The sequence below is a fragment of the Chlamydomonas reinhardtii genome, chromosome 16 (assembly GCF_000002595.2).
Source record: "Chlamydomonas reinhardtii strain CC-503 cw92 mt+ chromosome 16, whole genome shotgun sequence".
Lineage (NCBI taxonomy): Eukaryota > Viridiplantae > Chlorophyta > Chlorophyceae > Chlamydomonadales > Chlamydomonadaceae > Chlamydomonas > Chlamydomonas reinhardtii.
In genome coordinates, this window is record NC_057019.1 from 2,880,622 (window position 1) to 2,893,253 (window position 12,632).

At 62.8% G+C, this 12,632-nt stretch overlaps 3 protein-coding genes across 3 annotated transcripts; 2 read left to right on the forward strand and 1 right to left on the reverse strand.

Moving 5' to 3' along the window:
• The first annotated feature begins 234 nt into the window (after window positions 1-234).
• Window positions 235-5,838, forward strand: CHLRE_16g663600v5 (uncharacterized protein). The gene is made up of 7 exons (XM_043071033.1): window positions 235-412; window positions 831-1,403; window positions 1,726-2,229; window positions 2,547-2,728; window positions 3,155-3,395; window positions 3,735-3,932; window positions 4,199-5,838. The coding sequence occupies exons 2-7, from the start codon at window positions 1,329-1,331 to the stop codon at window positions 4,409-4,411; spliced, it is 1,413 nt and encodes a 470-aa protein (XP_042915675.1). The 5' UTR covers window positions 235-412; window positions 831-1,328; the 3' UTR covers window positions 4,412-5,838.
• A 2-nt stretch (window positions 5,839-5,840) lies between these two features.
• On the reverse strand, window positions 5,841-7,944 carry CHLRE_16g663650v5 (uncharacterized protein). Its single transcript, XM_001701407.2, has 5 exons — window positions 7,657-7,944; window positions 7,332-7,453; window positions 6,972-7,089; window positions 6,414-6,618; window positions 5,841-6,178 (listed from the first exon to the last, which is right to left on the reverse strand). The coding sequence occupies exons 1-5, from the start codon at window positions 7,723-7,725 to the stop codon at window positions 6,150-6,152; spliced, it is 543 nt and encodes a 180-aa protein (XP_001701459.1). The 5' UTR covers window positions 7,726-7,944; the 3' UTR covers window positions 5,841-6,149.
• A 122-nt stretch (window positions 7,945-8,066) lies between these two features.
• On the forward strand, window positions 8,067-12,588 carry CHLRE_16g663700v5 (uncharacterized protein). The gene is made up of 8 exons (XM_001701437.3): window positions 8,067-8,706; window positions 8,852-8,926; window positions 9,123-9,357; window positions 9,501-9,619; window positions 9,901-10,074; window positions 10,278-10,319; window positions 10,576-10,784; window positions 11,012-12,588. The coding sequence occupies exons 1-8, from the start codon at window positions 8,206-8,208 to the stop codon at window positions 11,181-11,183; spliced, it is 1,527 nt and encodes a 508-aa protein (XP_001701489.2). The 5' UTR covers window positions 8,067-8,205; the 3' UTR covers window positions 11,184-12,588.
• Window positions 12,589-12,632: the final 44 nt, after the last annotated feature.

Sequence of the window (12,632 nt, forward strand, 5' to 3'; positions counted from 1 at the left end):
TGAGACCTTCGTGCTGGGTGCCTAGGTCTATTCACGCCCAGCCCTCCCTAATGTTATTCTTTGTATATCTAGGCGTTCGCGCGCAGGGCTTTGGAGAGGTGGGAAGGGGTCGCGAAGAGTAGAACACGCACTCAAAATGCAATGGGCTCGGCCTGGCTCGGCACGCCACGCTCCAATGCCGGAAAAGCGACAGGCTCCATGCTCAAGACGTTACTGTTTGTTATTGTGCAAACTCATCAGTTGCTGCACAACTCGTTACGTCTGATACCTATAGCACGACCTTCGCAAGGCCACACGATCACCAGCGGCCGCGTTCTTGCGGTTCTGCATCATCAAATACAGGGGCGCCCACGCAGCTGTGGACGGACTTCCTGATCGCCTTTGGTTTGTACGCGTCTGTGGAGCGCTGAAGGTGAGCAGGAGGGCTTTTCCCTTCACGGAACGATGACGTGCGCGTGTTCCCCGAGGCGGGGGCAATATGAGCAAGCTGGTGATGCGCAGAATACGTTCAGCACCTGAATACTTTTTGGCGGGGTCGGGTGCCGGGGCCAAGCACCCGGAATCTTCGCGAGCGCATAGGGCTCGGCCGTGCGACCGCATGTAGTCAGTGGCGTGCGTGCCGATCATGTTTCGTTCACCTTAAGAGCAGATACAGCCAAGCCGGCCAGGAGCTGCTAGTTGCGGAGGCCCGCTTGACTTGCCGCGCAAGCCAGCGCTCGGCGCATTAAATGCCCCGGCCTGCACAGTGCTTTGCGAACCTATTGATTTATCTACCACGCACGTAGCACCGCTTCTTGGCGATAAGGGTGGCCCATTTCCCCGTGTCGCAGGGCGCTGCTTGCGAACAGCTGTGTTTGAGCCAGCCCGGGCGTTAGGGGCTGCGGGTGACACTTGTTGCGAACTTTGCTCCACGCAGCGCAAGTACTGCGAGGAGCATAGTGCGCATTGTCATGCTCAAGCTCAAAGCGGGGCCAGGCGTTGCTCAACAACGCGCTCCATCGGGCTGCGCGCACGTTCCTTGCTTACGCCCACTATCAGCGCCCGCTGCGGGGGTTCAGGCACGGTCGCTGAGCTGGGCAGGCGTGTCGGGGAGCCCATGCCGATGGCTTGCACCGCGCCATCATCGTTTGCAGCGACGCATCGCTGCTGCTAGTGGCGGCCAGCAGCAGCCATCCGATGTGCGTGTGAATGACGGCGGGAGCGATGCAGTGTCGAACGGAGCTTCGCAGAATGGAACCGGAAGCAGTGCGAATGGTTACCAGCTCAGCACAAATGGAGCTGCAGCGGCGCTGCCCTTGCCAGTGGCATCGCCAGAGGTTGCAGAGGTCATGAACACGCGGCCACATCGCTGGAACGTGGTCGTAATGATTGCGGTCGCCTTTGTGCTGTGCAACATGGACAAGGTAAGCTTGGGGCTATTTTCCATCCAGTTTGTCCATGCGTGCCCCGAGCGCGCTGGGCAGCGGGGCGCATGCGAAGACGGTGCAACACCCTCCGTCAAGTCTGCAACACCCCGCGTCGCAGCAACGCAGCGCGCGCTGTGTATGTGCGGCGCCTCGCTTGGCATGAATGAGGTTGGGAGCCGCTTCGGTGCAAGCTTTCCAGCGCGGGGCGAACGGACAGCGGCGTGCGTGTGGTCGCCCGCGGCCCACGCACCCATGTGCCCCATCTCCGTCCCCAAACGCTTGCGCCCAATCCCCCCCTTCCTTCCGTCCTCCTGCTCAGGTAAACATGTCGGTGGCGGTGATACCCATGGCGGCGGAGCTGGGGTGGTCCGCCACGGAGCGCGGCCTGGTGTCGTCGTCCTTCTTCTGGGGCTACTCCGCCACGCAGCTGCCCGCCGGCTACATCAGCACCAAGATCGGCGGCGCCAAGGTGCTGGCCGCCGGCGTGGCGCTGTGGTCGTTTGGCACGCTCATCGCGCCGCCCGCCGCCCAGACGTCGCTGCTGGCGCTGTGCGCCACGCGTGTGCTGGTGGGCCTGGGCGAGGGCTTCGCCCCCAGCGCCGCCACCGCGGTGCTGGCCAAGCTGGTGCCCAGCACGGAGCGCTCGCGCGCCGTGGCGGCGGTGTGGGGCGGCCTGGACGTGGGCAGCGCAGTGGGCCTCCTGCTGTGCGGCCCGCTCATCCGCATGTTCGGCTGGCCGTCCGTGTTCTACCTGTTCGCGGTGCTGGGCCTGGTGTGGGTGGCGGCGTGGCCGCTGGTGCAGCCCGACAAGATGGACCCGGACGTGAGTCGCTGATACGCCTGGGCGGGGGCCGGGTGATGGGAAGGGGAAGGTGGACGGCCGTGATGGGGGCAGGGTTCGGGAGGGGTCAGTGCGAGTCTGGAGAAGGGCAAGGGAAGAACAGTCATGTGCACGGAATAGGGCAATGGGCGGGTTGGGGCGTGGCAAGGGGACATGCACACGACACCGGTACTCGGTACGGGTGAACGGTTCCGCCCATCATCTCGCGCCGTGGTTCTTTGATGTCGGTGCCGTGACCCGTCTTCTCAGTCGGCCATAGAAGTCAACAACGCGCCGCCGCGTTACCGTAACGCCCGCAGATGATTGCTGAGAACAAGAAGAAAGAACAGGAGCGCGCGACGCGGTTGGCGCTGGCTCAGGCGAACGAGGTGGCGGCGAGCGCGCTCGAGTCTGTGGACGAAACGCCGGTGAGCGCCACGTACGCCAAGCTGGAGAAGAGCCTGCCGCCGGACGGCAAGGTGCCCTGGGGCGAGTTCTTCAGGTGAGCCCGATGTGCTGTCCGGACCCGGGGTGATGGGGGAGGAGGTGGCCGTGTCCAGCCGTATCCTCGCGCAGGATGGGACTGGAGGGGTTATCGATGTCAACATGGGGCTGGCAGGGCCTGGTCGCGGAAGCGTTGGGTACTCTTAGCTGTCAAGCCATGGCTCCACTGGGCCAAGCTTGGACGGGGACAAGTTTGCCATGTAGCCGCACTGGGCGCGGCAGGCAGCACGGGAGGGGGAGGCTACCGGGGCAGTCCCCCCGCTCGGCAACAGCGTCTGTCCGCAAGCCCACTGCGCTTCCTACCGTCCCTGACCACCTCCTTTGGAGACTGCGCATCGCTGCGCCACTCTAATGCCGTCATCTCCGTACCTCAACCTTCCTTCCCCCCTTCCCTCCCGCTCTCCTCCCCCGCTCCTGCCGCCAGGTCTCCCCCGGTGTGGGCGGTGACTGTGGCCCACTTCTGCTTCAACTGGGGCTACTACACGCTGCTGGCCTGGCTACCCAGCTACTTTGAGCTGGCGCTGGGCCTCAACGTGGAGCGCAGCTCCTTCCTCACGCTTATCCCCTACATTGCCATGACCGCCATGATGCCGCTGGTGGGACCCGTGGCGGACGGCTGGGTGAAGAACGGCGTGCCGCTCACGCGCGTGCGCAAGATCTGCCAGGTGCGGGGTTGTGGGGGTGTTGGGGAGGGGGCGATTGTAAATACTAGCCCAAACTAGACCAAACCCGGGCAAACTAGGGGGCTGGGAGGGGCGGGTGAAGGGAGGGCCGGCAGGAAAGGAGGAGAGGAAGTGAGGGGCGGAGCGGAAGGCGGGCGCTGGAGGGGGAATGCACGAGGCTCGGGGCAATGCTGCCGAGCAGGAAGCCTTGGCATGACCACACGCGGGTGCGGCTCTACAGTGTGTTGGACTGGGTGCCAGGCGGTTGGTCGGCCACGACGACCCGTGTGCGTGCAACTAACCATCCCCACTTCTCTCCGCCTGTTTCATCACGCCGTGCAGGGCATTGCCTTCGTGGGCCCTGCCGTCTGCATGATTGCCTGCGCCATCCTGACTCCGGCGGCGGCCGCCACCGCCAAGGCCGCGACCACTGGCGTGTCGGCCGCCGGCCCGGTGCTGACGGCCGTGCTGGTGGGCCTCATGTCGGTGGCGTTCGCGCTGGGCGCCTGGTCGCGTGCGGGCCTGTACTGCAACCACCAGGTACGGCGCTGGGGGGCAGCCAGGGCAGCATGCGTCGTAAGGAAACAACACGTCGTGTGTTGCTAGCAGTATGTTTGTTAGGACAACTAAGGACAAGTGTTTGTTGGGAAAGCACAAGGGAAAGGGGTCTACACAGCGCGTCCAGGCGACCTGGCGAAGGGAACGATTCATCAACGCGTAACTTCTTGCTGCAACGCGTCACGCCCTGCCCATCCACTGATTTCACCCACCCACTCTCCCGCCTGTCTCCTCCTCCGCTTTTCCAGGACCTGTCGCCCAAGTACGCCTCGGCGCTGCTGGGCATCACCAACACCGCCGGCGCCATCCCCGGCGTGCTGGGCGTAACCATGGCCGGCTACCTGCTGGACACCACCGCCTCCTGGGCCAACGCCCTGTTCATCCCCACAGCCATCTGCCAGCTGTTCGGCGCAGCCGTCTACACCTGGCTCGCCTCCTCGGAGCGCCAGAGCTGGAGCTAAGCAGCGCGCGGCGGGTAGGGGCCGAGGCAGAAGGCGGCATGCAGGCATGGTGGTATTGATGGCAGCAGCGAGTGGGCAGGGGAAGGCGACGGAGAAGTGGAAGAGGCGATGCGCTGGTGGTTCGCGCCGGCCACTGTCGCAGCAATGGGAGCAGCAGCGGGGGCTGGCAGCAGCAGCAGCAGCAGGAAGGCGCGGCAGTTGCTGCGGCGCGCACACGGGGGCCCGTTGTGGCTGGAGAACAGCTGCGGGCGATGTAGCGGGCCCTGCCAGCCATCCAGGTCTGGCCCATCTTATCCAGCACACACAGGCCGCTGTTAGTCGCAAGGCAGAGCAGCATGCCAAGCCGCTGAGTGGAACGTTGCGGGGCGCACACAGTGGTTTTAGGCTTCGAAGCATAGAGCATCTACGGAGGTAATGCAGCAGCGGCGCGGCAAGTTGCTTTCTGGACTGAGGAAGTGATGGGCACGGGAGGTTGTGCCGTACGGGCACGCCTTTTTGAGCTGTTGGTCATGGGGACACCTCGTCCGCGCATGACTCTGTCCTCGCTGGTCGGTGCACATGTTTGGCTGTGTAAATGGTCACCCAGCACGTAGGTCGTTTTGCGGGCGGGCGTTGTGTGCGCACGACGGGGCCATATGTGTCGCACATCGCTCGTGCGACTGAACTTCGCAGAGGGGCTCGGCGGCGGTTTCACGAGTCGACTGCGGTCTAATGGCATGTATCGGACTGGTGGGCTATCACGGGCAATGCCAGGTGTAGTGGCTGCGCGCCTCAGACAGCGTTGCATTTTTTGCGTTGAGTTTTTTCACAGAACCTTGGTGGGGATGTGTGATTCGGTGGTTCGTGCGCTAGATACGTTGCCGTGGCATAGAATTGACTGTCTGCGGAGCGCTGGCGTTGTATACCGTCAATTCAGGTCTTGAGGGTGCCCATCGAGCAAATTCTCATCGTTTTGGGGCTATGGACAGGCTACTGCGGTGCGTGTGGGGCCGAGGAAGATGAACTACGGTAGTGCAGGCAGGAAAGAGGGACGTATGAGCAAAACAGCACACGGTAGGTCAGGCGAGAGAGGGTTCACCGCGTTGGGGGCGAGGATGGCGGGGCTGCGCTCTGCGCTGCGCAGCGCATGTTTCTGGTGGGTGCGGGCGTTTTCGCTGCGGGAGGGAACGATGAAGCAACGATGGAAGCAAGCCATTGCGGTGCACCATTGGACCGCGGGAGGCTTGGAGACTCTTGGGGCGGTAGTGATGCGCGCACCCCTGTGAATCTGGCTAAGTGTTTCTTTGAGTGACGAGACGGTGCAGGTACGACATGGCCGGCAGTTGAGCAACGCGTACAGTTTTCCCCTTGCCCGTGTGAGCTCAGACAGGCGTGAACACAATCTTACTCAGGCCACTGCACGAAATGTGTTGTAATTAACACGTCATTTGCGTCACAGCACGGTGCGACGCCGTTTTGGTCCATCGCGTTCACGGCCCTCCCAATCCTATGCCGTGCGACTTGAGCATCTCCTGACCTTGAGGAACACTGCACTGCACCGATCTCTGGCGCCATCAATCTGACGTCCTCTGTTACGTCAGTCTGCACAGCCTCGGGTATCCGCACGAAACCGTCGTGCCAAGCGGCACTTCAGGACACGTCAGCAGCGCGGACGAGCGGCGGCCTTAACCTCCGCTCCCGCCATAAAGCGGGGCTGCAACAAGGGCTGCAATCCAGTGCACCAGGTCTTGGCAGGCCCTCATGCCATGATTCGGATTGTGAACGTGCCTGCAGGCACAGCACAGCGGAATGGGGAGATGCAACATGCGCATTCCGCAAGAACGGATTGGACGCAGGGTCGCGGACTGAAGCCCTCGATGCCGCCCTGCTCCGGCGCTCTCCAAGGCAGTCAGTGGAGCACACTGCCGCCGCCGTGCTGCGTCTCCCGTACCAGCTCAACCGTCGGTGCAGCGCAGCACTGCCGCCTGCCCCCACCAAATCCATGCCCCCCGCGCGCACTCACAGCTGGGCATCTGCTTGGGGTCCGCCTCCACGGTGCAGATGACGCCCAGGTGGCACAGCGCCCCCCGCACAATGCCGCAGGGTAGGTGCAGGTAGCTGAGCGCCAGCTGCCGCGCCGCCTCCTCGCGCCCTGGGTCGGAGCCGGGCGCGGGCGGCGACAGGCGCTGCAGCCACCGGAAGCCGTTGTCCTGCAGCACGTACACACCCTGCGGGGCAGGGGGAGTCCGCCGGGGGGGGGGTTGTAGATACCAGCCCAAACTAAACCAAAGGGGGGAGAGGGACCAGAGGTGCGTGTGTTGGGGCGCGGTATGTGTGACGTGCCGAGCCACGAAGGTATTGCCGCACACACTCGGCGTTAGAGGCATGCCGTGACGCGGCACGGCACGCAGGCCCCACGTCACCCGCCAATGGTTGCAGAGGACACGCCCCGACCGCGGCCACAGCCACCCCAATCACCCAATCGCCCTCGCCAGCACCCTGCGCCTTGGCCTCCCTGACGTGTTTCCCACGCCCTGGTAATTATGTGGTGGAAAGATATTACTGCTCGGTCCCAGCTTACCCTGTGGTTGGTTTTGAGGTTGTCCACCTGCTTCTTAAACAGCGCCTGCCAAAAGTCCTTGCACACAAACTTGATAATTTCAAGCGTGTCGCCCAGGCGGGGTTTGTCGCGCGTGTACCTGCATGTCCATGAATGTGTGCTCAGTCTCAGACGCAGCCGTTTTTAGTGTCAATCCTGGCTAGGTGGTGAAGACGATCCGGTAAACTGCCGGTGCCGCTGCTCGCAGCGGGCGTAGCTTGCCCCGCCGCAGGATCATACGCGTTGCCAACTATGTAGCGCCTTGTGTGCCTCGGTGCCTTGACCACGCGTGCAAGGCTCATACACGCCAACACGCCGCAACCATCGGACCTGGGTACTGACCTCTCCGCCAGCTGTTGGCCAACACGGTAGCCCACCGCCTCCAATGCCGCCGCCGCTGCAGGGCCGCTCTGTTTGGCGTGGAACAACCGCACGCTCTCCGCACACAGCAACTCCAGGCACACCTGCGTAGGGCCCGTGCCAATAGTGCTAGCGTAACTTCAATTCGCCGTGCGCACGACAGGATTGCGCACATGGAAGTGGGCATGAGAACGAGTTCTGGGAGAACCTGCAGGGCAGCGCCAACTGCCACACCTTTGCGAAACCCACGCGCGGCTGCAGAATTGTGCATGGAGAGCCCCTCACAACTGTGAGCCTTGAAACGCACCTCTGCGCAGCGTCTTGCGGGCTTCTTAGCTACGACGCCCGGGGAAGGGGCAGGAGGAATACCCGCCATAGTGCGGCAGTTCCGGGCCGGACTCCTCGCTTCCCTTCTCAGTCGATGCCACTACCCCGTCAGGGGACTGCACACGACTAATTTTGGCTCATGCTAACAGGCAACGCAAGCGATAAGTTGCCTTTAGGTCTGAAAATCTCCAGCTGTTCAACGTTCGTGCCAGGTGTAGCTTGAAAGTGTTACTTGCATTGGCTTCCCTGTGAAGTATATGGTCGCTACAAAACGGATGAACCAAACAGATCCAGCTGCGGAAATGCCGAATGAAGGTCAAGTCCTCGAGCCCCAATCAAAGCTGCTTTGAGTATTTGTGCAAACCCAGCTTACATCCCGCAGTTCATGATGACTTCCTCTCGATAAAGTTAACATCACCTGCACCACCGACTTGCTGCAACACCGCTCTCGCTTCGTTGGCCTGTTCTCCTTGCTGTGGCTGGCCCCTGAACGCGACTCCCTAAGCATTTTTGACGGCATAGCATAAGGATGGATTTGCTAAAGCAGGGGTCTTTTAGAAAGGGCTCGGCGGGCTCAGTAACCGCCACTGGCGCTGTGGCGCTGGGCTGTGGGCGCGTGGCTGGCGGGAGACCACGCGTCCACAACCCGCTGCTCGGATGCAACAGCGCTCTACATATGCCAACGCTCATGAGCTGTGCGTCTCAGCAGCTGCACAGTACGATGCGGGCAGCGCTGCTAGCAGCCTCCGGCGACGCAGGGCGGACGGGTGAAGTGGAGCAGCTACACAGACACACCGCCGTGCCATGCGAAACCTCACGGATGCTCAACCCCCAGGCCGCGTCCCGACGCGGGCTGTTGCTCGGCTCAGCCACCATCGCGGCAGCGGCCCTCACACCGTGGTTGGGCCTGGACACTGGGGACGCGCAGGCGGCGGCTGCGGCAGGTGCGCTGCTGCACTCGCGGCGCTCGGACGTGCCCTGCTCCCTGACCATCCGCAACCGCAGCGCGATGGTCGTGGAGGCGCGATGGGTGAGTTTCAATCGAGCCTTGGCCTCCGTCGCAACCGCTGTGAACTGCATGCTCCCATACTCTGGCTACCAGGCAGCCTGCAGCCTTTGTGTTTGGCGTACCCCATGACCCCGAAACCACGCACACACACGCCGCGCGGCCGCAGGTGAACTACGACGGTGATGAAGAGCCGTACGCCACCATCCCGCCCGGCCATGAGTGGACCGTTGACACGTTTGAGGTAGGGGCACGCGGGATTGTGCCACATCGCTTAGGCCCGTCCGGTACGCCCTCACGGTACGCTGCCCTCACGTCCGCCAGTCAGGCTACCGTGCCTGAAATATATCCTGGATGCTGCAAATTCCGCGCTGACTGCTATCCCACCCCGCCCCAACGCGCCTCGCCCAACCTCGCCTGTGTCTCCGAACGTCCGTCAGACGCACCCCTGGCGCTTCCGTGACGCGCGCACCGGCGGTCTGGTGGTGGAGTACGTGGCGGCCCGCGGCCCGCGGCTGCTGCAGCTGACGGACACAGGGGCGGCGGAGGCGGAGCCGGCCGGGTCCAGCGCACAGGGTCGCGGAGCGCGGCAGTCGCAGGCCTCGGACTCACCAGCCACACGGACGGGGTCGGGGTCGCCACACGCAATGGATGACGTGTATGCAGATGAGGACGGTAAGCCTGCCGTGCGATGGGGCGGGCTGCTTACTATGACTGTTGCTGTGGCACTGTGGGGCTCTGTGCTGGCCTGCTGCGGCACAAAGGCAATGCGCCCTACTTGGCTGTTGGCTCGTGGCCGGCGGCCCAACCCCCACCAGGCAGCAGCGAGGGCGCGGTGACGGCGCTGCAGCCCGAGCCGCCGGCCACAGGTCTGGCGGGCGGCTTCGACGGCCTGGGTCACCTGCAAGCCGAGTACACACTGGCCACATTGCTGTCGGTGAGGCTACGGTACACACGGGCAGGGACTGGCGGAGGGCCGGGGTGGGAGCGGGGAAGCTGCTCCAGGTCGTATCGAGAGTCTGAGACCAGGCTTGCCAGCTGCCGGAAGGGCAATGCTGCAGAGCTTACAGCAGCTTGCGTCCATACTTACAGTGACACAACACAAGCACGCTTCGCCCCTTCCGAGTTTGTTTGCTCATGCCTTTGGGCTTGGCCATGGGGCTTTTTCCCCCTTGTAGCGCTCTCTGACACACATGCCTTGAATGCGGACTGCTGCAGGTGGGCATCCTGACGCGTGAGGAACAGGCGCTGCTGGTGCTGGGGCTGGAAGCCTACCCGCACCCACTCACGCTGCTGGTGGGGCTGCTCGAGGCGGGGAGCGTGATCGACGCGGCCGGCGGCAGCCGCGGCCGGCGGCCCTCCATGCTGGCCACGTGGGCCAACACACTGCAGGTGTGCACGGGCGCCCGGCTTGCAGGCGGTGGAGGTGGAGTTAGAGGGGCAGGGTGTAGTGGCATAAGGCAGGGGCCAGCAATCTGCGTCAATCATGTGATAGTTGAACAGGCATGAGTCCGGGACCAAGAGACACATTCGCCATGCACACAAGTAGCTACCCGTTGCCACCTCCTTGGGTCCCCCGTCCTGAACTGCACCAGGCCCTGGGTGGCAAGGTGGAGCGAGTCGTCATCACGCGTCAGGTGTGTGCGGTGTGAGGAGCACGAGGAAGAGGGATGCACTTGGAAGAGCGCGTGTGGTAGACAAGCACCAGGGAGAGGAGAACACGAGTACCGTATGTGCAGCGGGGCAGCACTGCATGCGGTGTGGTGTCATGCCCTGGGCCGCGCTGTGTGCTTGGCTGTGGTTCCTTTTCGTTGGGGCTGCCTGTGTCGCCTGCCCTGCCTCCACGCAGCAACCACGCAGCAACTGAGGCAGGGTCCTGACGGACGGACACAGGTTGGCGGGATATTCTACGCACGCATTGTGCTGAGTCAGCCGGAGCAGCCGCAGCAATCACAGCCGCGCGGCCTTGGGCGCCCCGGCGCCGGCAGCGCCAGCAGCACGGGCGGCCGACGCATCGTGTCAGTGGACGCACGGCCGTCGGACGCTCTGTCGTTGGCCTTGGAAGCCGGCGTGGACGTGTTCGTGTCACGACCTGTCGCGCAGTGAGTTGTGTAACAGGTTTCGGGGCGGCTGCGTTGCTCGCGCCCCATCTTGCCTGCCGCCTGTCCAGAGCCAGCCGCTCCTTCGTTACTGCGCGGTCCAGTCCTTTTGCCGTTTCGCGGGTACCGTAATGGTGAGACCCCTGCGGCGCCACGCCTCCTGAGCCCTGACAGCCTCAACTCGCTGCCACTGCCTGTTGCTGATGTCGCCGCTGCTGCTGTTGCTGCAGGCTGGTGCAGCGGCAGTATGAGGACGCGGAGCGCGAGCTGCCGGACCTGCTGCTGCCGCCACCAGAGGGCGGGCCGCCGGGCCTGGGGCTGGATGAGGCGGGCCAGTACGCGGCCGGGCGGCAGCTACGGTCGGGTGCGGGGCAGTTGGCGGGAGAGGCGATGTCCGCGTAAGGAGGCTATGTGCGTGCGAGGTGGGGCGTGTCGTTTGACGGAGCGTTGTTGATGGTTACCGTATGGTGTTGTTTGTGTGCTGGCCATGGAATCTTCGGACCTGCAGGCCTGCGCTTGGAGCCTGACAAGGGGTGGGAAAATGTTGGTAGTGCATATAGTGGTATGGATTGATGGTGTGTTTGTGTATGTGCGTGTGGTGTTGTAGGCGACGCGATTTTTGTTTGCGCCGTTTTGTTTTAGTGTAAGCCGTGTAAGCCGTGTAGCGCAAGGGATGTGACGATGGGCACCGGCGACATTAACAGCACCCTTGCAAGCCCATCCAGTGGGACTGGCCACTATGCCAACGCCGTGCCGAGGCACCGATATGCCCTGTCCCCGCCACGCCACGCCACCTTACCCACGCCACTTCACGGTCCATGATATCCCAAATGCACCTCACCCACATCCCACTCAAGCACCGCAAACGGCTAGCCGGGCTCGGGCGCGGGATCCCGGGCCGCGACACATTTAAGGCTCGGGGACGCATAGTTTGGCTGTTGCAAACAATTTCGACATTCTTGCCCCAAGACGCTTGTCGTCGACATGTTTTGATACATGGATGTAAGATATTTAGGGGCCGAGAGCTATACTCGCGGACTGAAGAAAGTCAAGATACATGGATGTAAGATATTTAGGGGCCGGGCTGAGAGCCTGAACGGCGCTAGCAGGGCGTGGGGCTGAGGGTGCACGTGTTGATTGGCGGCGAGTGACGTGACTAGTTTGTTAGCTGCGGGTTAGCACGGACTGTGCACCCCACCCAACCGGCCATGTCCGGATTTGCGGGGATGCCTAAGGCCCCCAACATAGAGGCGTGTGCTTAGTAGGCGCCCGCGTCAAGGTGGCTGGGTTGATAACGACCCGGGATCAGCCCTTTTCCTGCCATAAGGCAGCCACCTCCTTATTGTTTGCGCCGTGTGGGTGTCACCGTGTCACCACGGTATTCAGTGGAGACCTTTGGCAGGCTTGTCTGTTTTGGTCGTACCGTATGTATTAGCCGTTACCGGTGGCTCCAGAGCGAAATCCTGCTTGTGCACGAGATGGCCCAGTCAGGAGCTGGACCGAAGTTGCGTTAAGTTTGGGCGCCCAGGCGCAGAGGGAGGCAAGGAGGGTACAGGTCTGTTGGACCATTCTGGTGATAAAATTTCATTCAAGTGCAGTGAGGCGACCCGGGCTCGTCGGCCAGGGGAAAGGTGTAGCTGCTTGTACAGCTGGACATGCCATCACCCATTGGCGATTCAAGTGGCGATTACGATGCGCGTCGAGGATTGAGGCCGGTTTGGCGCGAAATGGCGCCAACGGCTGGACGAGCACGATCAGGCAGGGCTTTGACTTTCCCGCCTGCCGCTTACGTTACCCTAAGCTTATCTTCTTCATGCGCAATTGAGGGAGGGCCTTACATACATATAGTCA

Bases quoted from the DNA above. Each gene is read 5' to 3' on its own strand.
- CHLRE_16g663600v5 (XM_043071033.1), top strand. From the start codon at position 1,329: ATGAACACGCGGCCACATCGCTGGAACGTGGTCGTAATGATTGCGGTC. The intron at 2,729-3,154 runs GTGAGCCCGATG...TCCTGCCGCCAG, and splicing joins CCCTGGGGCGAGTTCTTCAG to GTCTCCCCCGGTGTGGGCGG. The intron at 3,396-3,734 runs GTGCGGGGTTGT...CACGCCGTGCAG, and splicing joins GCGTGCGCAAGATCTGCCAG to GGCATTGCCTTCGTGGGCCC.
- CHLRE_16g663650v5 (XM_001701407.2), bottom strand. From the start codon at position 7,725: ATGGCGGGTATTCCTCCTGCCCCTTCCCCGGGCGTCGTAGCTAAGAAG. The intron at 7,454-7,656 runs GTGCGTTTCAAG...GGCCCTACGCAG, and splicing joins CCGCAAGACGCTGCGCAGAG to GTGTGCCTGGAGTTGCTGTG. The intron at 6,619-6,971 runs GTAAGCTGGGAC...CCTGCCCCGCAG, and splicing joins ACCTCAAAACCAACCACAGG to GGTGTGTACGTGCTGCAGGA.
- CHLRE_16g663700v5 (XM_001701437.3), top strand. From the start codon at position 8,206: ATGGATTTGCTAAAGCAGGGGTCTTTTAGAAAGGGCTCGGCGGGCTCA. The intron at 8,927-9,122 runs GTAGGGGCACGC...AACGTCCGTCAG, and splicing joins GGACCGTTGACACGTTTGAG to ACGCACCCCTGGCGCTTCCG. The intron at 9,620-9,900 runs GTGAGGCTACGG...GGACTGCTGCAG, and splicing joins CACTGGCCACATTGCTGTCG to GTGGGCATCCTGACGCGTGA.